General features: G+C 36.4%; 1 protein-coding gene across 1 annotated transcript; it reads left to right on the top strand.

The window, feature by feature from the left end:
• The first annotated feature begins 105 nt into the window (after positions 1-105).
• LOC127619580 (collagen alpha-2(I) chain-like) lies at positions 106-25,058 on the top strand. The gene is made up of 50 exons (XM_052092463.1): positions 106-301; positions 2,055-2,056; positions 3,137-3,172; positions 3,587-3,670; positions 4,178-4,234; positions 4,456-4,500; positions 4,687-4,740; positions 4,827-4,880; positions 5,264-5,317; positions 5,494-5,547; positions 6,177-6,230; positions 6,594-6,638; positions 6,809-6,907; positions 7,013-7,066; positions 8,139-8,237; positions 8,332-8,376; positions 10,224-10,322; positions 10,887-10,940; positions 11,048-11,155; positions 11,654-11,707; positions 13,221-13,319; positions 13,535-13,588; positions 13,823-13,921; positions 14,482-14,535; positions 14,646-14,699; positions 14,800-14,853; positions 15,696-15,749; positions 15,964-16,008; positions 16,119-16,217; positions 16,303-16,410; positions 17,003-17,056; positions 17,161-17,214; positions 18,261-18,314; positions 18,504-18,557; positions 18,673-18,780; positions 19,366-19,419; positions 19,519-19,572; positions 19,682-19,843; positions 19,931-20,038; positions 20,136-20,243; positions 20,470-20,523; positions 20,698-20,805; positions 20,925-20,978; positions 21,070-21,177; positions 21,261-21,314; positions 21,411-21,518; positions 21,961-22,207; positions 23,509-23,693; positions 23,814-24,056; positions 24,642-25,058. The coding sequence occupies exons 1-50, from the start codon at positions 232-234 to the stop codon at positions 24,786-24,788; spliced, it is 4,059 nt and encodes a 1,352-aa protein (XP_051948423.1). The 5' UTR covers positions 106-231; the 3' UTR covers positions 24,789-25,058.
• The last annotated feature ends 2,040 nt before the right edge of the window (positions 25,059-27,098 follow it).

Here is a 27,098-nt window from a genome sequence, read left to right as displayed (position 1 = left end):
CTAGGATGAGAGTCATATAGAGTCTCTCTCTCCCATTGGTTTGGGGCCTCACTCTGGACACGCAGTCAAGGGAACCTCCTGCCATATAAATAAGGCTGGTTGGTCTTTATTATTCTAGCATCACGGCAGCAGGTTCCTGCTAAGTTTGGAGTTTTTACCACTACTGTATGCCTGCTCGAAGTAGTTAAAAAAAGGCACTGCAGCACAAGGAGTCTGCATGTCGGTTTAGACATGCTCAGCTTTGTGGATACCCGGATTCTGTTGCTGCTTGCAGTGACTTCATACCTAGCAACATGTCAATGTAAGTTTGATATATGCTTTTTTTTTCTTACCAAGGACCTTAAGGCTTTTTTAAATTATTTTTTTAATCTCTGCTACAACTGGATTTGGTTGAACTTGGCTGGGAATTTACCTCCAGGGAAAGATAGAGCTACATCTGAAGAATTGAGGCGTTTCCTTTGGCTTTCCACAGTAAAATCCACCGGATTTTTAAAAGGATTCTTCGCGATCTGTGGATGTTTACATCTGTTGCGCTTGAGAAATGGAAGCACAATGCAAAGTTATCAAGAAGTTGCAGGATGCTGAGATGAAAATATTTCAAATGTAGATTAATTAAGCACAGCTGGTAAAAATATGTGTAGGCTATTCTTAAAGTCTAAGTTAGGGCGCTGTACCCCATCTTTGTCCCATTCTCCGCCAGAATGTTTTTTTAATTACAGGAGTTTATCAAATCTGCCCCCTGCTGGCTGAAGTTTGTAATAACATTTACAGCATCCTAGGAAAGTATTCGTATACCGATTAAAAAAAATAATTGTACATAAAATATAATTTAAAAAAACCGTCTTCATTATGTATTTTTTAAATAATACTCCTAAATGCACAGTAAATTAAAACATCTTAAAAGATATATATATATATTTTTTTTTTCCTCTAAGACTACAAAATACTTTACGAATATATTTTTACTATAGATTTTGTTAAATATTTCTTTATTATTTTATGCCTTATTTAATTTGTATTTAAAACATTTTAAATTGCGTAATGTGTCATCAGGTCATCACCCAGCGATCACATACGCCACCTGGTGGATGATAAGTGACAGGACACGTAGTAGCTGCTTACAGGATAGCCAACACATCATATGGCTAGTATGATTGTCATGGTTGTTGTCATACCAGCCGGAAGGCCTAAGCCCACAAACAATCCTTGATAACTTATACTACTGTGACTCATTTACTAAAATAAAAAAGACTCATTTATTTAAAAATAATATATATATATAATTATATTCAGCCAAGTACAGTGTTTGCAGTATAACAATATAGTTTAATAAAATGCATTCTTAAACTGCATATTTGTTCATTTGTTGGTAAATAAGAAATTATGTTTTTTAAAGCAAATATATTAGTATTATTTATTTATTATTTGTATTTTTTGCAGATGTAAATTAATTAGTAATCGATTATCAATTACTTTAATATTAATTAAATATATTACTTGGGATAATATTTTCGACTACACTACATTTGATATCTTCAGCTATTCTTACAAAAGCTCAATCATACATTTTTTATTGGTTTTGCATGTTACATCAAATGGAGTTCCACAGATTAAAATGTACAGGCTTTGATTAAGGCCTGCTAAAATCAGGGCTTCTCATTCTGGCAGCAATACAATATAACAGCACCATGCATCATTTATTTGTTTTAGCACATTGGCTGTTGCACATAAAGCTTTTGGATTATTTATTTTCTTCTAATAAATGACATACATTTCACATTTGAGTTGATAGTTATCATAAATCATTTTGCAATTGATACATTAGTTGCATGAATAATAGTACAATTATAAACAGTAGTTTTTTGTTTTGTTTTTGCTTTCCTGTTCTTTAAAAATGTTACTATATGTCACCATTATGTTGAGTGCAAAACTCTAATCGATCCCTTCTGTGTCTCCCTCTCCTTCTATCTCTCTCTCTCTCTCTCTCTCTTTCTCTGTCTCTCTGTTTTGCTGTTTTCCCGTTTTTGTCCTCCACTCCCATTTTCATCATCCAGCGGTCAGTACACTTGCATGTTATTAAGTTATTTGTAACAATTGTATTAATTGAGATATTTACCTTATCTGTTCCCAAGTCTCCAAATGGTTGATGATATTCGGTGTAAAGATCCCTCATACCATTTGGTCAATCCTGAATATATAAAAGCATTTTAGAATATTGGAATTTCTGGGTTGTCACCTTCTCTCCTATGACGGAGAGAAGGAAAGTGCCATTGGCTAAAGCAAATGTCAGTGAAACTAGAGACCACCCTATCCTGCCTACCAGGCAGTACGGGCACAATGGACCTTTTTAGATGTCCCTCTGAAGAGGTGGACTCAGAATAACAAAATCAACATGCCGCAGAAATTCCTTCAAACTAGTGGATATGCCCAGCAGTTCCACCAGCTGCCGTGGACATGCATAGCAGCGATTATATGCAGTAAAATTGGAAAACATTTGCAACAAATATTTGGGATGGAGTCAGATTTGTCACCAGAATATCAAAAAAAGTATTGAACTCTAACAACAGTAGGTCCTTGAAGGAGTATAACGAGAAAGTTCAAGGTTTGGTCAGTGGGACAGGCTGACTATCCTGTTCTTGTGATGTGAACTAGGCCTGTACACTCCTTGAAGCACCTCTGTTGAATGTGTGTCTTCAAAGCACTTAGTCAAGTTTACACAACTATTATCAACCGTTTTTGGGCATGTGGTTAATGATAAACATTACATATTGCATGTTAATATGCAGGTTTTGATATACGCTGTTACACATCACATGACATAAGAAACCTAGACAAATCTTCCTTTCTAATTAGTTTTATCTGAAGCTAAGCATTTATTCTTATGTTCATGGTGATGGCTGTAGTGTGGCATATCAAAATTATGTTAATGTTGAGTTTATGTTTTAATCAGTTTCAAACCGGCCTTTAGAAAATGTATCATAAGCCTGCACCAATGACAGATTTGTTTGCAAACTGTCTTAGATATGACATCAGATTTTTTTTAAATTTTTATATCTTCATTACTTTTTGAGACAATCAACTATTGCACTTTAGATTATAGGTCTTTGTCTGTTGTTTTCTGCTTATACATAAATAGGGCCTCAAGGGACCAAAAGGACCCAGAGGTGACAGGGTAAGTGGATTTTGGATACTGAAATTATTTAACATTATAATCTATATACACAGTATATATATATATATATATATATATATATATATATATATATATATATATATATATATATATATTTAATGTTGTATTTAAATGTCTGAGAGATTGTTACTGCATTTCAGGCCAAAGGGCAACTTCAAGAACATTATTGCAGGAAATAAAAATGAACTTAAACATAACCTACTGTATAATGAAATATAGATTAAGAATCAGCATGTGAAAACCTATCCTGAATATCCTTAATTCCGTAAATTTAGCATAGTGACTAGTTCATCTAAACACAATAGGCTTACCTCCCATTTTTAACACATGCTTAATTCGACTTACGACTGTTTATGACAAGCTCAACTTTGTTATCTGTTTTTTCTCCTTAAGGGTCCTAAAGGACCAGATGGAAAACCCGGCAGACCTGGAAACCCTGGGCCACCCGGCCCCCCTGGCCCCCCTGGTCTTGGTGGAGTAAGTTTCCATTTCAAACTACACATATTCTAGAGACCTAAACTGGTTTTGTTACAAAGCAGTTGAGTGATTAAACCTTCTAGTCATATTTTGAGGCCCGTGATCCTTCCGTTACCCCATGGCCCAGCCATATTTCACCTTTGACCTTTAACCTTTGACCTGAACTTTAGCTCCCTTTTCGACTTGTCTCAAAATGGCTTCTAACGGTGTGAGGATTATTTCTATTGGTGTTTGTCATTATTACAAGGATAGAAACTGCTTACATTTATAATCAGTTATCAAATAGACATTTTCAGAATATGGTTTGTTTCTGAGGCAATAAGACAAAAAACATCTATTTGCATAAGGGTACATGTTTCATGGGCACAATTTCATATAAAGGACAAGAACTATAGTGTGATAGGCTATACTCCATCAGCATATTGCCATTAAAAAAATTATGGATATGTTATCGTTTAAGTTCTTTGAATATTTGTAAATAAACCGTTTACTCAATTGCCTTTGCAGAACTTTGCTGCTCAGTTTGATGGATCTAAAGGATCTGACCCTGGACCTGGACCTATGGTGAGTTCATGTTTATCAGCTTCTTTTCTATTCAGTTCCATTTCCAATGACGTGAAGCTTCTCTATTAATATTGAAAATATTTAATATTAGGTTTACACAGCTTAGAATATTTGAAATATTTGACCTTTTATTTTGAATAGGGCTAAATTCTTCTTAGTTTATAACATCTAAATCATTGTTGATGATTAAAATGAAGAACTGCTCATTTTCACTTTTGCAGGGTTTGATGGGACTTAGAGGCCCAAGTGGACCTCCTGGTGCTCCTGTGAGTATTTCATTCTGGATTACAGATATATATATATACTTTTTCAACAAAATATTGTAGTCCACAACATGTATTGTTCCAATAAGCAAGCATTTTACCAAGCAGGTAAGCATGTACTCACTTCAGTGGGTATTTTTGGCTTTATTAAAAAATAAAAATGACATTTTTACTTTTCTCATAATGTAGGGACCTCAAGGAATCCAAGGACATGCTGGTGAGCCCGGAGAGCCTGGACAGGCCGTAAGTAGTTGGTATCACACACTCTCAAGAAATTGACAGAGTTTGGAAAATGACCTTTAAACATCAACGCTGAAATCTCATGACAGGGACCCGTTGGTTCTCGTGGCCCTCCTGGACCTCCTGGCAAAAATGGTGAAGATGTGAGTACTATAATGTCATGGAATAATACTAAACTTCTAACTTGACCGTACTTTCATACACTCTAAATTCTGATTGGATGCACTGCATTCGATGACTAAAAACCCATGCATGGTACTCGTAAACAACCTACAGTTCAGCTAATGAACTATATTATTTGTCAGAATTTGTTCTCATTATTAATATTTATAATGGTACAGTAACTACTTATTGAACATTGGTGTATTTTATCATATGAATGTTGCTGTCATTTTGTAAAAGGCAAAAGCCACTCAAGACTGAGCTTTACAATGATTTTACCATGGTCTATTGAGGCTTCTTGCTTTAATTTCCTCTGCCCAAATGTATACATTAAGTTTTGAAACCTTTTATAATTCTCTTAAAGGGAAACAATGGAAGACCTGGAAAACCTGGAGATAGAGGAGCCCCTGGAGGTCAGGTAAGGGCAACATCAAAAATATTTTCTATCTTTCTTTTTTTAAACCAAACAACATTTTGTCCACCTTAGTATTATATTTTACATGGAGGCATCCACAGATTACAGTTTACATTGTGTTCTGGTAGTGTATGATATGTACTTATTTAGGTGGTTCCTCTTTTCTCTTTCTTCTACAGGGTGCCCGTGGTTTCCCCGGAACTCCTGGACTTCCTGGCATGAAGGGACACAGAGTAAGTATTTTGTTTGGAAGACTGATGAGATTGTTAATACGATGAGTGTAAAATAAGACATTGGTAGCCTCTGGCCATCAGAACCAGGTTATGAACCGGGCTAATGGGGCCAATGCCCTGGGACCTCTGACTTCCAGGAGCTGCAAGCTGATACAGATGTAGAATTTACATAGATTGGCTCAGTTCAAACTAAAGCAAGAAATAAAACATGATATATGTTCATTGGCCCTCCTTTGCACTAACAAAGCCTTCTAGTTGCGGTACATTGTTGACTCTTTTGCAATAAATTATGCACATAAAGTATTCATTCTCGTAATGCCAACTATATTTATTGTATTTGAGACTTTAGATCTCACATTTGTGACTTTATTTCTCATATTTGCATTGTAATTTATTGTCATTTGGAGATAAAATATTGCAATTGTAACAAGAGGGTGCCTTCAATGATGCCCCAGGGCCTCACAGGACAATAATTCACCCTTGCCAAAGGCTTTTGTGCTTTAACATCTGACAGAAAGAAGAAATACTGAAATGAGACTACAGATGTGGCTTCAGTTGCTCATACAGAGATATCTTCAAGTAATCCATAATCTTCTAAGTAACCATTATCTTCATTTCTTGTGTCTTAGGGTTACAATGGTCTTGATGGACGCAAAGGAGAGCCTGGTACAGCTGGTCCTAAGGTAATAATCACATATAATCCAAAATTTGAAGGAATACCTGTTACTGCATTTCATATTGTGAAGAAACACACCCAAGGCTTTCAAAACACATACAAAATATTTAGTTTAGTGGAAGCTAAATGCAACACCAGGATCAACCGTTACTTGTAACTTTTACTACATTTATTCAAATGTGAATGTTCATCATGATGTGTTCATTACATTTTAAATTAAATTTAATGATATGTAATATGAAAAGCAATTTTCACAATACAAATCATTCTAAAGGAGCTTTTGAGATTTGATAATTTTCCTTATATGTAATATATAACCTCAAAAAATGATGTCTTAATTTGAATGTTTTCATTTGTCTCTTTACAACAGGGTGAGAATGGTTCTCCTGGATCAAATGGAAGCCCCGGACAGGCAGTAAGACAAACTTTATTATTTAACATTTGTATTTAAATAGCCGTTTTTTACATCAGCACAAATGCCTATAACAGTTTACAGGCCTTGACATGCCATGTGCAGTAATCCAAGTTTCTACTTGCTAGTTCACTCTTCATGATTTTCATAGGCATTGTCTCCTTGTTGCACAGGGTGGTCGTGGTCTTCCTGGTGAGAGAGGTCGTGTTGGTCCCTCTGGCCCAGCTGGTGCTCGTGGTGCTGATGGCAACACTGGTCCTGCTGGCCCTGCTGTGAGTGGACAATCTGCCCTTTGACCCTTCTGTCTCTTAAAATGTGCCTTAAGGCGTAGTCCCAAAGTAACCTTGCAGATGTAATGTGTTTTCTGTATCTCTCAGGGTCCTTTGGGAGCAGCTGGACCTCCCGGCTTCCCTGGTTCCCCCGGACCTAAGGTATGAGTGAAAGCTGACTAAATCAAAACTTCCATTTCTACTTTCCACTGTAAGTTTGCCTGGCACTAGAAGAAGCTAATAGACATGCTTCTAGAGGAAGCAAATACTGCTAGAGGGAAACTTAATTCATGTGATCTTTTGTGATCTTTTGCTTCACATGTATCTACATGCATCTTAACCCTGTTCATGTTCTGTTGAGAATTGACTTCACTGTCTTTGTGTTTGGGTTCAAAGAGAGCACAATGATGCATGTGTCAAAATTAACCTATTATGTCCCCTAAAATATTCTTGTAATATGTTCCTCTGACTAAAAACCCAGTAGACAGAAATTATTGAAGCTTTTACACTCTGTTATATCATAAATTTGGTGTTGGGTGTAATCCAATTACAAAGTAATTAGTTACTATAATATTATTACTTTTTTGTCAAAAGGTAGTGTAATGCATTACATTTAAAATTCTTGTGATCAGATTACAGTTACTGACTTTTAATTGATTTAATTACTAAAGTAATCGTACTTTAAATAATTACTTATTTAATTTGTTGAGCAGAAAAGTGTTAATTTAAAACAAATTAAAAGTAACTTAAAAGTAAAATAATTAGTACTATGATTATTTTTTAAATTAATTTATTGGTAAAGTAATTTGATTAAAAATTTAGAGAAATAATTAGTAATTTATAATGGATTACTAGTTTTAATTTTCAATATAGTAATGTTTCTTCGGTGGGGTCAATCTGACTCTTGCAAAAACAAATTTTAGAACAATACAACAAAACTAATCCAAATAGACAATTGTGATGAGTAAACTGCGACATTGTATACACCAATCAGAAAATCATAGTATGTAAAAATGTATTGCATTTAGTCATGCTTTATATCTGGGGACTCTGAGACCCCAAATAGAATATTTTGTTTATAATCAGTTCTGATAACATTAGGGAAAATCGTATGTACACTAATGTCAACCTGATACTTCAATGTTAAGCATGTTTTTGGAGATGTTAAAACAGGGTTAAGGATGCTTAGGACATGTTGCCATCTGTAATTGATCATGTCTATTATATTTGACAGGGAGAGATTGGAGGTGCTGGTCCCAATGGCCCATCTGGACCTCAGGGACAAAGAGGAGAGCCAGGCACGAACGGTGCTGTCGGCCCAGTTGGACCCCCTGTAAGTGCATTTTAAATCATTTTAAGATCATCAGATCTGATTTTGGATTTTGAGTAAACAGCCTAGTAACATGTCTCTATTTATATGTTTACAGGGTAACCCTGGTGCTAATGGTCTCAGTGGTGCTAAGGGAGCAGCTGTGAGTAAAATTACATTTCATTTAAAGGGATTTATTCTCTAATCAGTTAAATAAAAAGAGATAAGAGATAAAAAGAATACAGTTTTATATCGAGAAGTTGATGCCATTGCATATGTTAAGCATTTGTTTAAATGCTTAACATAATTTTTTTTTTAAATGGAAGGATGCCTTGATTAAAACAGGTATGTACTTGGGATACATATACTTTAGATAGAATTTTGTGAACAAACTAAGAAAGTATGTGAACAGGACAACAAAATTGTATTTTAATCTATTTATTATTTATATAATTATGTTTACAACTAACTAAAGTGACTAAATTGATCATAGAATAGATCATGTTGCATTTATATTACTATTTAAACTGAATCATCTTGAAACAACACTTCCTTCATTAATCAAACTCTAGTGTTATTATAGTTTTTGGATTTTTTATTTAGTTTTTATTTCTTTTTTTTATTAAATTTTTCATTCCAAATTACTTTTAGGATTCATTAGTCTTCACAGTTATTCTGTTAGGTTTATTCACAGGATGAATATGGGTCAATTGAGAAAGGACATTTAACCTGGATCCCCACTGCATCCATATTAATTTCTTTGAATTTTTCATTACTAATGTTCACCCAAAAATGAAAATTCTATCATCATTTACTCACTCTCATGTCATCCCAGATGTGTATGACTTTCTTTCTACTGCAGAACACAAACAAGTGTTTTAGAAGAATATTTTAGCTCTGTAGGTCCCTACAATGTAAATTTGCCAGAAATTTGAAGCTCAAAAAGCACATAAAGGCAGCATCAAAGTAATGCATAAGACTCCAGTGATTTAATTCATGTCTTCAGAAGTGATATGATAGGTGTGGGTGAGAAACAGATCAATATATAAGTCCTTTTTTACTGTAAATCTTAACATCAGCAGCCTCCTTGGTGATCATGATTTCAAGCTCAATTACACCTTCTAGTGTCATCTAGCACTCTGCCAACTCTACTAGGAAGTGTAATCGAGCTTATAGTCATGATCGTTCCTGTAGACCGCATTTTCCAAGATTTACAGTGAAAATGGAATTACATTTTGGACTGTTCTCACCCAAAACTAATTAGATTACTTCAGAAGACGTTAATTAAACCACATATGGACTACTTTATGCTGAATTGTTTGCTTTTTGGAGCTTTAAAGTTTTGGACCCTGTTGACTCACATTGCATGGGCCTACAGAGCTGAATTATTCTTCTAATATCTTTGTTTGTGTTAAGCAGAAGAAAGAAAGTCATACACATTTGGAATGGCATGAGGGTGAGTAAATAATGAGAGAATTTTAATTTTTGGGTGAACTATCTCTTTAATTGTTTACTTCCCAAATATTAATTTAGTAATGATTTTTAATGATTTGGGGAAATTCATATGGATGCAATGGGGATCCAATTTAAATGTCCTTTCTCAATTTACCGATATTCATCCTGTATTGTAACATTTGCAACATTTACAATCCAAATAAAACATGATACAACTAGATAGAGGTAACACAAGACTTGTGTTATTTTAAAACTGTCAAGAAATGGAAAATTTCCAAAAGTGTCCCACTTTGCCCATATTCAGCCTAGTATATCTAAAACAAAAATTAATTTGAGACTATTTATATTTGTATTTTATTTAGTTTTGGCATTATGAAAAAGTATTTTAGTTTAGTTTAAGTTTTTTTCCAATAATTTCAGTTTTTATTTTTATTTTGTTAATGAAAATGTTTTTATTTAGTTTTAGTTTCTGTTTTCGTTAACTAAAATAACACTGGTGTGAAAGTGTTGGATTTTTTATATAATTTTTTATATACATTTTGATGTCTTTCACAGGGCCTACCAGGAACTGCTGGTGCCCCTGGATTCCCTGGCCCAAGAGGAGGACCTGGCCCTCAGGGACCCTCTGGAGCCTCTGGCCCAAGAGGTCTTGCTGTGAGTACCATCTGAATATTCTTGAACAGACTTGACATGGACCAACCACTATCTTCACATTGTCTTTTAGTGATGCCCTGAAATGCCCTGATATTTGACCATAAAATTAACACCTTGGCCAAAAAATCCCAATCTTTTGCCAGGCAAAAATGCAATCTTGGAAATGTATGCATTAATAAAGACTGTTTTTCTGCACTCACCTACCCCATCATGCACTAGTATAGGTAGTAAGAGGCCTTTTAGCTCAACAACTCATATAGAACACGAGAAGAGGAATTGTCTATAATGTGAACATGCAGAGGACTTTTTGTACCTTTTGATCATTTGTTAGTATTCTGTTTTCTGCACATCATAATAGTGAGTATTAAAAAAAGCTTATTTTGAATAGAGTCTTCACTTTTTTTTAAGGTGGTATAAAATATTGGTTTTAGCCTTGGTTTTAAAATTTTTTTTGCTTCCTTACTGTTTATACACTTTTCTTCATGAATATTTATTAATGAATTTCTGCTCTGTACAGTTCAAGGTTTAATGTTAAAATGACCTTTGAACTGTTTCGATTGTCAGGGTGACCCTGGCCCTGCTGGAGTGAAGGGAGATGCCGGTGTCAAGGGTGAGCCTGTGAGTATGCACACTGTCAGTCATCTCTCCATGTTTTGTAAAGCATGCATTCCATGCCATGATTAAGTGCCACTGTTCAATTCCTTTTGTGTCTGTTTCCTGTACAGGGTAGTGCTGGTCCTCAGGGTCTCACTGGTCCTTCTGGTGAAGAAGGCAAGAGAGGCTCAACTGGTGAGCAAGGGTCTACTGGACCCTTGGGTGTTCGTGGATCAAGAGTAAGTTTGATTTCATTTTTTATATGTAACCAGATTTATGGGCATGCAAGTGAATAAAGGAATTTGATGGAGGTGACTTAAAGGGGTCATACTGTAAAATGAGAAATGTAATCTTCCATTTTAATTATAAGTGTTAGAGAGACAACTTTATAAGGGGACCACGATGAGAAAAATTAATAATGAAAAAAATAAAATAAATGATCCCTTTAAATCACCACTTTAAATGGCCAAGTAAGAGAAAATAGTTTTCAAGTAATGTTTCGGTTAGAATGAGTGCTAAAACATCACAGGAAAAACAAGTATAGAGCAACAGTACAGAAAATGTAATATATACATATACATACAGTAAGACCTCTTTCTGTAAGAAACATTATACATATTTAATAAGCTTGATGTCACTTTTAGAACAAGATTGTTACTTTGATCTGATTATATATGTAATTGCTCATGTTTTTATGATTTATTGTTATAATTTATGTATGTTTGGGTTTCTCATAGGGAGCCGCTGGTACTCGTGGTTTGCCTGGCATGGCTGGCAGATCAGGCCCAATGGTAAGATTGAGAGATATTAGTACTGATCAGCTAATCAAGCGGTGTGCATGGAAATTGACAGTAATTCTGAATTACTTTGCACAAAAGCATAGATGGCTAATCGTCAAATAATTTTATTTCCACTCTGGTTTCTGTTACAGACACAAACATCTAAATATACTGGTTTGATTGAAATCTAAAATATAATGTAACGTTACTGAATCAACCTGAATACACAAAGTTTAACCAATAAAACTAACTTAAAGGTTTAGATCAGGTAGAAATAGCTCCATAAGGTAACAATTACCACTTTTTGCAGTGCACATTTAGGAGACATTTTACAATAAATACGAAGCAATATAGTAATTAGGAGTATACAATTTAACAGCAAGGGTGTAGACAGCATTATTGTTCAACGTTTAAAAATGGTTCATCGTGCTTTTGGTTAATATTCTTTATATTATAATACCTTTGTTTAGCTTGGTCACAATGGAAGACAAAAATTGTAGCGGGCCCCATAAAACAACACTTTTAAAGGGATAAAATGAAAATGACAATTTTCTCATCATTTACTCACCCTCATGCCATCCAAGGTGTATGACTTTCTTTCTTTTGCTTAATGCAATTTGCTGATGTTTAGAAGAATATTTCAGCTCTGTAGCTCCACACAATGCAAGTAAATGGTGACCAGCTTTTTGATGGTCAAAAAAGCACATAAAGACAGCATAAAATTAATACATAAACTCCAGTTGTTAAATCCATATCTTCAGAAGCAATATAATAGGTGTGGGTGAGAAACAGATCAATATTTAAGTCCTTATTTAATATCAGTCTTTACTTTCTCATTCTTCTTCTTTTGTTTTTGGCAATTCACATTCTTCACGCATATAGCCACATACTGGGCAGGGAGGAGAATTTATAGTAACAAATGACTTTAATATTGACCTATTTCTCACCCACATCAATCATATCGCTTCAGAAGATGAAGATTTAACCACTGGAGTTGTATGGATTACTTTTATGCTGCATTTATGTGCTTTTTGGACCTTCAAAGTTTGGCCACCATTTACTTTCATTGTATGGACATTCTTTAAAAAAATCTTCATTTGCGTTCAGCAGAAGAAAGAAAGTAGTTCACATCTAGGATAGCATGAGGGTGAGTAAATGATGAGAATGTTTTCATTTTTGGGTGAACTATCCCTTTAAGTCTAAGCAGATGAATCTATCAAACGGTTTTATCAACATTCGATTGAATGAACATCCAACAGTTTCCTAATATGGCTAGCACCCGCTTTACTTCATTTCAGCAAATAGTTAGGACTGCCTTATCAGCCTATCACATGAATATTAATATCCATGAACTGGAAGGCTGATAAGGCTTATATTGTCTCCCTCCCCTCAATTTTCAGATCGTTCCTTCACACCTGTTTGACAGTTTTCCTGCCAGTTTTTGATAAATCATGCAATTCTACATTGTCCTGATCCTTTATTGAAGATGTTATGGCAAAACTGATCTATGACTCTTGTCCTTCAGGGCATGCCTGGACCCCGTGGTGCTACCGGTGCCTCTGGAGCTCGTGGACCTCCTGGAGATGCTGGTCGTGCTGGTGAGGCTGGTCTTACTGGGGCCAGAGTGAGTATCACAACTCTCTTCTAAAACACAACTAACCTCACACTACTTTATTTCTGTCCAGTCCATTATGACTGGAAAATACAATTCAAGAAACACATGAGACTGTATATAGATATTTATTATATACAATTTTTCATCTCTCCTACAACCATGTTAGCATTTAAGATCAAGCTTTTTTTAAACATGAGTGCATGACCATGATCTTACCTCTACAGGGTCTTCCTGGTAGCCCTGGCAGTGCTGGACCCCCTGGAAAAGAGGGGCCTGTTGTAAGTATATACTCATTTACTTAGTATTTACTTACCATAATTTTGCATCATAGTCTGAGTTACCAAGTAAAACAAAAATATGCAGTGAAATTTATGTATTCACAATACCCTTAATAACCCTTAACTATTGTGGTACTATGGTATACCATGGTACATTTTTTGTAAATTTTTGTAATTGTACCATTCACATTGTGCTTTGTGAGTGCACCTAACCCTTCTTTTCCCCCATTCTAGGGTCAGACTGGTCAAGATGGCCGCACTGGCCCCCCTGGCCCAACTGGACCCAGAGGCCAGCCTGGTAACATAGGATTCCCTGGCCCTAAGGGACCTTCTGTAAGTATTGACTGTATCTAGTATACTGCTGCTTTTAATCTTTACTAAGAGATTAAACAAATATCATGTCCCATCAAAATAACTGGGAACAATTGCAATGAAATTACAAATTAACAATATTTTTTACAGTATTTATTAATCTTGGTTAATGTTAATTTATGAAAAAATACACTTGTTCATTGTTAGCTCATAATTACCTATAATATTATAATTAGTTGTGTATATATTATGTTTAATAACATTATAATTAATTCATAATTCATTAAATAACTAAAGTTGACATTTATTTAAAAATTTATTAGTATACATACATTAGTAGAAATGACAATTTACAAAGGATAATAAGGACTGTGAAAGTACTGTTTATTGTTAGTTCATGCTAACTAATGTAGTTAACTTATGTTAACAATACAACCTTATTGTAACAGATAATTAGCAATGACCTTACCAGTGAATAACTGAAGCTATGAACTAGCAATGCACATTATAGCCTACTTAATTGGTAGTGAGTGACCACTCTACAATACGCACATCCTTATTGTCTTTTTGTCTGAATGTAGGGTGAAGGTGGCAAGCCTGGTGACAAGGGGCCTGCTGGCCCAACTGGACTGAGAGTAAGTATTTCAGAGACAGTCAGTTTTACTTGAAATTCATCAGTATCCAGTCTCAAAGAGTGTTATTGATGTTATCGAGCTGCTCTTATTCCATTGTTCTTCCTATTTAGGGTGTCCCTGGTCCTGATGGTAACAACGGCCCTGCTGGCCCTGTTGGACTTGCTGTAAGTAGGCCACCTCAAATTGTGATTAGCAATTGAAATTGAAATTGAAATAATATTTCACTGTTTCTCAGTGGTAACTGATCATTTTATTCTCGTTTAGGGTGCCCCAGGTGAGAAAGGAGAGCAGGGACCCTCTGGTGCTCCTGGTTTCCAGGTCAGTGTCTTGTCATGCTTGCTGATGGTTTTAAACACAAGCCTTATCTTAAGACGTAGCCCTGTAAATAGCTCCAAACTTAAACTACACTGAAAATATGAACTTAAAACCTATGAGCCTTAGGAAAAACCAAAGACAATTACATGTGGCATTTTAACATTTTCCAAACAAAGTATTCCACAGTCTAAAGCTCAAAATGCAGTAAAATAGCACTAATTGAAGTAACATTAAATATTTCCTAAAGTCTAATCTGGGCTATTAACTTTGCTACTGCAATCGTGAAGCTGCATTCACATGATTTGCAGCATTTTTAACTCCACAGCGCTGCAACACTGTTTTGCTCTGTGCGCTGGCACTTTGCCCGTATATTATACTTCATCCAAATTGTTCGGTAAGACAGGAGCGCTGATTTTTCAGTTCAGGGGATCAGGTTTTTCACAGGTCCCATTTGAGTTTGTTTTGTACAAAAAAAGTTGCTTTCTCCATCATTTGATTAATGACACAAAATCACTTTGTGACGTGCTTCAGTGTTATGTACCTGCACACATCGCAAAGGTTCTGCCCTATACCAACCAGTATCAGGACTCCCATGAAGATTAATTAAATGTCCGAATCTAATGTGAAAATTTGCAAATGCTTTTATCTCGTTAAAGAAAAATCGTATATATTTAGTTTGACTTCATGTGTTTAACGTCATTTGTGAAAGGTTTTTGAAGAGTTTCAGACCCTATTTGTATCCAACTCATAGAAACTGCCACATAATAACTGCAATAGTCAATAGAAATAAAATAGAGTGCTGGCATGAAACTGTGATTACTTATGTCTCCCATTCAACCTTACAGGGTCTTCCTGGTCCCGCTGGCGCTGTTGGTGAGGCTGGCAAGCCTGGAGAAAGAGTGAGTTTTTATCACAACGAACACCTTGCACTAAATATAAAATTCTCCTGCATGACAGAGAATACTATTTGGGGTTTTTAAGTGTACATTTTTTTATATTTATTTGCATTTTATTCATGACTAATCTACCATCACTTATGCAGTTATTTGTTCAGAAGTATAATGTTTCACATTAAATATCATGCAAATTAAAAAACTCACCATCTCTCAACAGGGTATCCCTGGAGATCAAGGTGCATCAGGACCTGCTGGTGGGAAGGTAGCTTACCTTATTCTGCTAAACATGTTATTCTTAAATGTGTAACACATGATGAATATGTTCAGGAGAAATAATTAACTTCTCTGACCATCCCTGCTGTCGCTGTGTAGGGAGATCGTGGTAACCCTGGACCCGCTGGTGCTGCTGGTGCTCAGGGACCCATTGGTGCACGTGGTCCTGCTGGTACTCCTGGCCCTGATGGAAACAAAGTAAGCATACACATAATTACACGTGTCATCAAGACAAATTACATTTCTGAGTATGACTGACAAAATCCATTGATATTCTTATCAGGGAGAGCCTGGTGCCGTTGGAGCTGCTGGTGCCCCTGGACACCAGGGAGCTGCTGGTATGCCTGGTGAGCGTGGTGCTGCTGGCACCCCTGGAACTAAGGGTGAGAAGGTAAGTTTTGGAGTCAGTTCATCATGGATTCATTGCTCATGGTCACCAGTATGATGAATGTATAGTGTACTGTATGTAGGGTAAATCCATGGAAAGTGGGAAAAATTGGCAAATGGAAGACAAAAAGAAAGAAAGAAATGTTTTTCATAATTTAATCACCCTCATGTTATTCCAACCCTGTAAGCCTCAGTCACCATTCACTTTCATCTATTTTCCATACAATAAAAGTGAATGGGGACTGAGGCTGGCAGTCCCTAACATTTTGCCTAATATTTCCTTTTGTGTTTCAAAAAATAAAGAAAGCCATACAGGTTTGGAACAAAATGATGGTGAGAAAATTATGACAAAAACATTTTTATTAGATTTTTTTATTATGTGTACTTTCCATATTAAGTGAATCCTAAACTAGTATGGGATGAAAATGTTTCTCACTTTACCTGTATTCACCCTAGTTTATAGAGTTTCATAGTATATGCATGATATTTTATGCATATCACATCTGTCCATTTCTGTACTCTAATGCTTTAAATCCACAGTAATCAAAAGATGTACAACACCTATCCAACTAAAAGTGTGTTTCTTTAATGCACAGGGTGAGGCTGGATACAGAGGACTGGAGGGCAATGTTGGAAGAGATGGTGCCCGTGTAAGTTCCTGCATGTGCCTTTATCAAATATCTCATTACATACCCAAAGAAAATCACATATATTGCGTAGTCATGACCTATGGTGCTTGTTCTTCCATTTTCAGGGTGCTCCTGGACCCAGTGGACCCCCTGGACCCGCTGGTGCTAATGGTGACAAGGTAAAGAGCATTTTTTCAAATGTTGTGTCAGATCACTGCTGAGAATTGTTGCTTTTACCATTATACAGTGGAATTGAACATTTCCACCAGTGCAAAGGCTTTTTTATTATTATTATTATTATGGATCTTGCATGTCATATTGTACATCATTACTATGATGTGTCAAAAAGCAAGATATCACAAACATAATGAGTAGTTCAGATGACTGAAAGGAAGATCAAATTGAGTTTTAATCAGTGGCATATCCATTAATAAAACTTTACTTATTAATGGAGATACTTGACCTCTTGACCTATTGCTTCAAGAAGAAAACTGTTGGCAATTGTCACAATATGACCAGATTTAGAGAACTTTGTACTGCCTCACTGCTGCCCTCTACTGCAAAGTTGAAAACATATTGAAGTAATTAAAAAAATACTGGTTACAAAACAAATCAAAATGAGCCAAAATTAAATTATAGACATTACATGATAAAATTCATTTTCAGTATTTTTTCCCACAGTATTTTATTTAAATATCCCCAACAATAGCTAACAACAGTGATCAACAGTGTATGACTCTTAATGGATGATGATCAGGAATCAAGCAGTACAATAGAGGTTATGTTTACACCACAGTTGAATGTGGCCCAAATCTGTTTTATTTATTTTTATTGCTCGCATGTGAAACAGATTTTTGGATGATTGTGTGATGAAAAAACTGGATGAATTTCATGTGGAAATAAATCAATGCTTATCTGATTATTTGCGGTGTGATTTCAGTGTGAACATTCAGAATTCATGCGTCTGCATTTAAATTAAGCATTGTCATAATTGCACTTGATTTACATTTGGTGTAAAACTATAAATATATATTATATTATGAAACATCAGATATTATTACATTTATTCAAAGCGCCAGGTTAATGTGTTTTAGGAGGGTCACCTGTTTAGACCAGTATCTAATATGGGTCATGTTGAAGTCATAAAAAAAAACTGATTTGTGTAGAAATCTTTCTTCCTTCTTTGGATTCCTAACAAACTTTGGACCTCTGTGTTCTCTTCCAGGGTGAGTCTGGCTCCTTTGGTCCTCCTGGACCTGCTGGCGCTCGTGGTGTTCCTGTGAGTGTTATGATCGTTTATGATCAGTGCGTCATATCACACATTGTTACCATGATTTTTCTATCAAACATATTGCAAACTGTTGAGTTATTTACTAGAGATAAAAAAAAAATACAAATAAAAAGATCTGCACATTGAATATGATGCACTTCAGAATTAGGCATTCATGCTCCTTGTCTTCTTTTGTAGGGAGAGCGTGGTGAGTCTGGCCCTGCTGGCCCTTCCGGTTTTGCTGGACCCCCTGTAAGTCCACCTGAATTCTGTTTGCTAAATTAAAACACTACTTAGAACTTCAAACATTCCACTTTTTAACTTTGAACACTAGAATACAATGTGTCTTTTACAATGTGTCTTTTAGGGTGCTGATGGCCAGACTGGACAAAGAGGCGAGAAAGGCCCTGGTGGTGGAAAGGGTGATGTTGGATCTGCCGGCCCTGCTGGTCCCGCTGGCAATACTGGACCTCTTGTAAGTTTATGAGACATAAACCTACTTTAAAGGGATAAATCTCCAAAAAATTATGTCATTATTCACTCACCCTCATGTCGTTTTAAATCAATATGACATTCTTTCTTCTGAGTAATATAAAAGGAAATGTCAGGCAGAATATAAGTCTCAGTCACGTTTCAATTTCATGGTATGGAAAAAAGATGCAATGAAAGTAGAAGGTTACTGAGGCTTGCATTCTGCCTAACATAGCACCTCAATACATTTTCCACAAGTTTGAAAGAATATAAAGTGAGTTAATGATGACTGAATTTTCATTTTTCAGTGAACTGTCCTCTTTGAAGGAATATTTGGGGTTGCCACAAATGCTGTCAACTGAGCTTAACTTGTATTGAATCCGGAATATTCCTTTAATATTGCTAATATATAGAATGATTGAAGAAACATGCATATCTTATACTTACTTTCTTCGGTGTAATTGAGAAAACATGAGCAATATGGTAGCAATAACAAATGCAACTAGACTAAAACTTTACTATATTTGTAAATATTGATTTATCTTGTTTTATTAGTATTTATTCAACTTCATTTTCACTTCATCTTTAGGGTCCTTCTGGTCCTCCCGGCCCACCTGGTGCCCGTGGTGACAACGGTCCTCATGTAAGTATGCTTCCTGCATTATTTTATGGCATTATTGGCTGCTTTTTTCATTTGGGGATACTTCTACATGTAACCAATTCATTTTTGTCTCTATCTTAGGGACTGACTGGCTTCCCTGGTGCTGCTGGCAGAGTTGGACCTCCTGGTCCTGCTGTGAGTATCATTAGATACCTTTAAATGACCTAGTTTTGGAACTTCTGCTTTTCCACTTTCTACTATCTTTATGGACTTGAGCATGATCTAGTTTTCCTTCAATCCATAGGGTATTGTTGGACCTCCTGGTCCCTCCGGTAATGCTGGAAAGGATGGCCCTCGTGGTTCTCGTGGTGATGTTGGTCCTGCTGGTCCCCCAGGAGAGAATGGACTGATTGGACCCCCTGGTCCTTCTGGAGAGAAGGGACCTTCTGGAGAGGCTGGTGCACCTGTAAGTACTGACTGAATCACAGTCTTAAAAATATTATCAAATAGGGATTGTATCTCATGCTAACCTTTTATTCTGTTTAACAAATAGGGAATGGCTGGATCTGCTGGGCCTCAGGGTCAGCTGGGATCTCACGGATTCAGTGGTCTTCCTGGCTCCAGAGGTGACCGTGGACTTCCTGGTGGACCTGGTTCTGTTGTAAGTGCACTCTTAGTTATCTGATCAACCTTCTCCTGATTGTGGATTAAACAAACGTCTTATGGAGTAAATATTATGATATTTAATGTTTTTTTAGGGTGAGCCTGGAAGAGTTGGTCCTTCTGGTGCCCCTGGTGCCCGTGGTCCCTCTGGTAACATTGGTATGCCCGGCATGACTGGTCCTCAGGGTGAGGCTGGACGTGAGGTAAGGAACACTTCTAAATGATTCTCACAATTCATTCAGATTCCTTTACTATTCCTTTTGTTTTCAATGCTCTTATTACCATAGCACAGTCAGCAAAAATGCAAGGCAGTACCAGAAGAGGCTTCGTGTCATTATGCTTAAAAAAAATATTTCTGATTGACAGGTGTCTTCATCATAACACAAAAAAGCATAAAATATTTAAACATGCTTCCTTACTGTTTTGTAGGGAAGCACCGGTAATGATGGACCTCCTGGCCGCCCTGGTGTTGCTGGTCTTAAGGTATACAGCTCAACTCTGATATGATGCTATGAACTATGCATTTCTTTATATTTGTTGAAAACAAGCTTTAACTAAGACTTTAGTCTTATGATAAATCTCCAAGTTATTTTTTACATATTCTGAGTGACATAGAAATGAAAATTAGACATTTAACTGGACTATTTCCACTGCTAGGGTGACCGTGGTGAGCCTGGTTCCACTGGACCCGCTGGATCTGTTGGTGCCCCTGGACCCAACGGACCATCAGGCGCTGTTGGCAGACCTGGAAACCGTGGTGAAGCTGTATGTGTCGTTTATGTTCTCTTAACTTTTTCTCACCAGCTTCAGTCATTTACATTGCAGAGATCAAAGTCACTACCATACCGGTAATCCATCCAATCTCTAATTTACACCCCCTTCAGGGAAATCCTGGTGCTTCTGGCCCAGTTGGACCTGCTGGAACTAGAGGTGCAGCTGTAAGTGTGTTACAGTGTCAGATGTCATCTTTTATCAAAGGCATTTCCTCCTTTTAATTCTCTCCTATGTCTCTCTTACATTTTTGAACAGGGGTCTGCTGGGTCTCGTGGTGAGAAGGGTGTTGCTGGAGAAAAAGGAGAAAGAGGCATGAAGGGACTCCGTGGACATCCTGGTCTCCAGGGAATGCCCGGAACCAGCGTAAGTGACCATTTTTTGTCACTCTGAGCTACTTTGAGTATATCAGACTTTGAACAAAAAGCATGAACAAATGTGTCCTACAGGGTCCATCTGGTGACTCCGGCCCTGCTGGTATTGCTGGCCCTTCTGGTCCAAGAGTAAGTAACTCTCTTTTTATGTACAAATTCATAGGATTTTCATCCTTTGTGAAATTTGGGAGGTGTGGGTAATTACTCTTTGCAATGTGTCTTTAGGGTCCATCTGGTCCTAATGGCCCCCCTGGTAAAGATGGTGTAAATGGCATGCCTGGTGCCATTGGACCCCCTGGACACCGTGGTGCTCAAGGGCATGTTGGAGCTGTTGTAAGTAAATGTATTGCTGTATTACCAGATTTTGTCTTTTGAAAGTAATATTTTTAATTTGGTATTTCCAAAGATGTCATGTAACAAAAAAATACTCCAAAATGGAAATATCATCATCTTCATTTACTCACCCTCATGTTGTTGCAAGCCTGTATGACATTCATTCTTCTGTAGAACCCAAAAGGAGACGTCAGGCAGAATGTTAGACTCAATTACCATTCACTTGCATCATACAGAATGGAAAAAAGGTGCAATGAAAGTAAATGGTGACTGAGGCTAACATTCTGCCTAACATCTCCTTTTGTGCACTATAGAGTTTGGAACAACATGATAATGACAGAAATTTCATTTTTGGGGGAAATGAAGATATGACTTTAGACAAGACACAAACATTTTTCTTTATGCTTAACCATGTATTCAATCTGTGATATGTTGACTGCAGGGTCCTCCTGGATCTCCTGGTCTTCCCGGACCCCCTGGCCCAGCTGGCGGTGGATATGATACATCTGGTGGCTATGATGATTACAGAGCTGACCAGGCCTCTCTCAGGGCAAAGGACTATGAGGTGGATGCCACCATCAAATCCTTGAACACTCAGATTGAGAACCTGCTGTCCCCTGAGGGCTCCAAGAAGAACCCTGCCCGTACTTGCCGTGACATCAGACTCACCCACCCAGACTGGAGCAGCGGTAAGTTACCAAAGCTCTGGTCTTTAATTCTATTCATAGGGTTGATGATTTCAATTGATTATTGGCGGTAACTTCTAAACCTTTAAAGACAGACTTACTATGAGCTCTGAGGTTGTCAATCAATGGTATATGCCATCAGTCTGCTATATATTTTTAAATAGTGTTAAATAGCGGAATTCCTTGTTAAGAAATACACTACCCATGATCCTAAAGGGAAATTATCAGCCAATCAGACAATCTAAAAAAAAAAAAAAATCCAACAGCAACTACTCATGATCGTTCTCCCTACACTCTCAAACTACAATTTATGTGTCAAAATATTTTGCAGCATACTTTAAATTTATTAATTCCATACTTATAGTCCACAACTTTAAATCAATAGTTATATATTTCCTATTATGTCATTCACAATGCTTCATGGGATTGTAGTCCATTCCCTCATAGCCTCTCCAAATATTAAAGGAATAATCCGGGTTCAATACAAATTAAGCTCAATCGACAGCATTTGTGGTTGATTACCACAAACCATTATTTTGAGTCGTCCCTCCTTTTCTTTAAAAAAAAGCAAAACAGTGAGGCATTATCAATTGAAGTGAATGGGGCCAATTTTTGGAGAATTTAAAGGCAGAAATGTGAAGCTTATAATTTTATTAAAGAACTCACATTCATTCTTCTGTTAAAACTCATGTATTATTTAAACGTTCAAGTTGTTTAAATCATCAATTTTACAGTTATTTCAGCATTTTAGGGAATGTTGACTACATCGTCATGGCAACAAATTTGTAAAATTGGCTATAATATACACAAATGTTTAGTAAGCTGTTTTTTCACACTAAAATCATGTTAACACACATTTTTTTTGTCTTGTGGCTTTACTTTTGAAACAGTGACTATTTTAACATTTAAAGATTGGCCCCATTCACTTCTATTTTAAGTGCCTCACATGAACCAAGATTTTTGCTCTTTTTAAAGAAAAGGAGCGGCAAGTCAAAATATATACATACATACATATATGTATATATTTGGTAATCAATATTATGCCACAAATGCTGTCTATTGAGCTTAACTTGTATTGAACCCGGAATATTTCTTTAAAAACCTTTGTATTCTTGTATGTTTTTCAAAAACGTAAAAAAATATTTTAAATGAAAGTTTCTAATGTTTGGCTCAAATCTATGAAAATATTTTTTTATGGGAAAAATACTTCCGGAACCACGGCACCTGAAAAGTGGGCTGACACTGTTGCGATTTTTCCTATTATAAAATGGAAGGCTTATCTGTGTTGTTTAAATTCTCTTTAGGTTTCTACTGGATTGACCCCAACCAGGGCTGCACCATGGATGCCATCAAGGCCTTCTGTGACTTCACCACTGGCCAGACCTGCATCTACCCCCACCCAGAGAGCATCCCACGCAAGAACTGGTACAGAAACTCCCAAGAGAAGAAACACGTTTGGTTTGGCGAGACCATCAATGGTGGTACTGAGGTAAATAGCTACTTTCCTAACAGTAAGATAAATGACTGAACATAGTTTTAAAGATTTAGTTTAACATTTATTTTTTCAACTAAGAAGTCTTAAGGTTGCTTTCTGGTATTCCCTTTTCAGTTTAGCTACAATGATGAGACCCTGAGCCCACAGTCCATGGCTACTCAACTAGCCTTCATGCGTCTGCTGGCCAACCAGGCAGTCCAGAACATCACCTATCACTGCAAGAACAGCATTGCCTACATGGATTCTGAGAATGGCAACCTGAAGAAGGCTGTGTTGCTGCAGGGCTCGAACGATGTGGAACTTAGGGCAGAGGGCAACAGCCGTTTCACTTTCAGCGTCCTAGAGGATGGCTGCAGTGTAAGTTCTGATTTTATGCTTGGATTAAATAGATATATAAGGCAGATGGACTGTAAATGGATATAATGGACTCTTTTCACAGACTATCATGACATGTTTCCACCTTAATAGCAGCGTAAATCAAACTGTTTCTTTTTTAATTATTTAATGTAAATGTATAACATTATTCTTTGTGCTAAAAACATTGTTCTTTGTGCTAAAAAAAGGGAGTGATAGAAAGTTTGGCAATTTCTCTCTTCTGACTGCCGTAATCTATCTCTCTCTGCTTTGACCTCTTATGGAATGTCATATAAACATAATAGTTGATTTTATCTTTTGTTGTTGGAGCAAATGGGAACATCAAAAATTATATTTGCTTTAGTCTCCCATTCAACACTACAGAAGTTTACCCCACTATAGGTTACCTGTGTGAAAATGGTCCATAGTGTTAGAGGACAGTGTTTATTTATATAGAGTCACAATCACGTAAGCTTTAAGTTAATCAAGGTAGTTTAAACACTTTACCATTACAGCATGATTATGATATGATATGCTGACAAAGGGACTTTGACTAATATATTTTGTCTTTTTGTTGCATCCCTGCAGAGACACACTGGTCAGTGGAGCAAGACAGTCATTGAATACAGAACGAATAAACCATCTCGTCTTCCCATCCTCGACATTGCACCTTTGGACATTGGTGGCGCAGATCAAGAGTTTGGTTTGGACATTGGCCCAGTCTGTTTCAAATAAATAGACTCATGATAAATTAAACAAGAGAAAGAAAGAAAAAAAAGAAAAATCTCTGCCCTTCTTTCTATGTTTTTTATACTGAATGCTGATTTTTTTCTGCAAATCCACTTGCTTAACCTGGGCTCTATCGGAGAGGACAAATGGACTGAACGGAGCAATGAGCAATGCAAATTAATACAGCAGCCCAAAGAGACGCGGGAAAACACCATGTTTGGGACATGTCATCATTTTGTAAAAATAAAAGAAGTGTAATAAAAACAATGAAAGACATCACTTTGTGGTCTTTGTATATCTTCCAAAGAGGAAGTTTAAAACCACAATTTCCGTAAGGTTTAAACTACCTCATGTGTAAAAGAAAATAGTAATTAACATCCTAGATGTCACTAGTTGGTACTAAGGCTTCGAGTTCTGCCCTGTTGGTGCTCCAATACTTGAAGCAGTGATATTATATGGTGCTAAACATGCAGTTGTGCAGGAAACCACTTTTACTGTATTACTTTGTATTGTCTCTAAGGAATATTGCACAGGTCCCCCTGATAACCCCATTTTTAAGCAGGTGGAATATTCCTAAACCTGATGTTTGTCTGGTTTTTACTTTATGTTTAGTTTTTTGTTTTCTCAGAGTTTTTTTTTTATTTTATTTTTATTTTTGTTCAGGCATTGCATTATTTTACGCCCCCCACACCCCAGTGTTCATACTGACAGCACAGTTGGTCCATTTTAAAGGGTTGCAGAGGCCTCTCTCAAAACAAACCACAAAGTTTATTGTACCTATTTTGTATATGTGAGATGTTTAAATAAATTGTGAAAAGTTCTGAAAATAAAGCATGTCCAATGTTCCAAAACACATTATTCCGTGAGTTAAGTGCTTTAATAATGGAAACAAGATGTCTGACTTAATTGGACATTTTGAATGTCTGCCTGTTAAATAAAAAAAGAGCGTGATGCTTCATTCAAAATTTCATTTAGAAAGTTAGAAAATTCTTTTTATGTGTTTATGTTCACTGAAAAACATGACGTGGGTTTTATATTTTATTCACGGAATTGGTGCTTGTCTTTGCTATTATTTCAAGTCTCTTGCCAAAAGGATATTATTTACCTCTGTTTTCAATAATTACATGCATTTTAAATGCCACAATTTTTCTCACTTTTGCATAAAAATAAAAAGGCAGTCACTAAAACTTGGTATGTTTGTATTTGTAGAGAATAGAAATCTCTCGATTTTCAACAAAACAAATTACGTTATTAAATTTGTGTTCCTGCCACTCCCTAGCGCAAATATAACTGGTATTTTTAGATGTTTTGTCTTAGGTTAAATTCTGTACTTCGTCCTGAACGAAGAAAGACTAATTAATAAGTAAACTATAAACATCAAAGAAAAGCAGACATAAATGTATGCTGGCACAGTTCTTGGCTATAAATATTAATGCGGAAGCCAGAAGCAAACTCAAAGTATGACAAGACATTTGAGCATTATTGGATTATTATTGCCAAACGGTAAATGTGTTGGAAAAGTATTTGGCTGGAGCCAGGCCTAAATAGTAAATTTTAAAGGCTTGGGAACCAATGCCTTTTAAAAATGTTCACCTGTTGTTAACATTAACATGTCCATGCAAGCCTGGTTACCTCAATTGAACAATGTAGGTGCTTTATTTTTAATGTGTCTTCACTTTAACTACTAGAACACCCTCACAAAATTCAGAAGTAGCCTCTGAGATTTTGATCTGGAACCAGGCGTGTGTACATGTCAAGTAGCTTTACTGTTCATTTGTCCATACAAGTTGAACAAGCTACGCATTTGGAGGGATATGCAAACAAATCAATGTATGACCAACCCAGCACATATAAACACTATGTTCGATAGTATCTGACGATATTATGTGATAATGTAGTGATTTCTGGTGCAGGTCCCTTTGATAGGCCTATATTCCTTCTCTTAAACATTCTTTCTCTTGTTTCATGATTCCTTTTAGTTGAAGGTGCTCTTTTTTTTCTTAGTATGTTGAAGTGGTTTACATTGGCTTATACTGACACCTAGTGGCCTGAATGAAATCTGCATCATTGAAACAGTCGTTTTCAGTTACCAATGCAATTTTAGAAATTCACTATGCACAGTAAACCAGGATTAATTTAATCCATGAATGAAAGTGTCCAATAACAGGGCAGTTACTGAGATTAATTGAGTAGTATTAAGATGGTCATGTGATGCTAACATGGCTGCCCCCATGAGGAGCCCCCCATGTAGAATAAAGAGCTTTTATAAGGTTAGCGATATATGACTGAACTCTTCATCTCACATGAGTGGTCATA

The sequence above is a fragment of the Xyrauchen texanus genome, chromosome 26, assembly GCF_025860055.1.
Source record: "Xyrauchen texanus isolate HMW12.3.18 chromosome 26, RBS_HiC_50CHRs, whole genome shotgun sequence".
In the NCBI taxonomy this organism is placed as follows: Eukaryota; Metazoa; Chordata; class Actinopteri; order Cypriniformes; family Catostomidae; genus Xyrauchen; species Xyrauchen texanus.
This window is presented reverse-complemented; position numbering and strand designations above follow the sequence as displayed.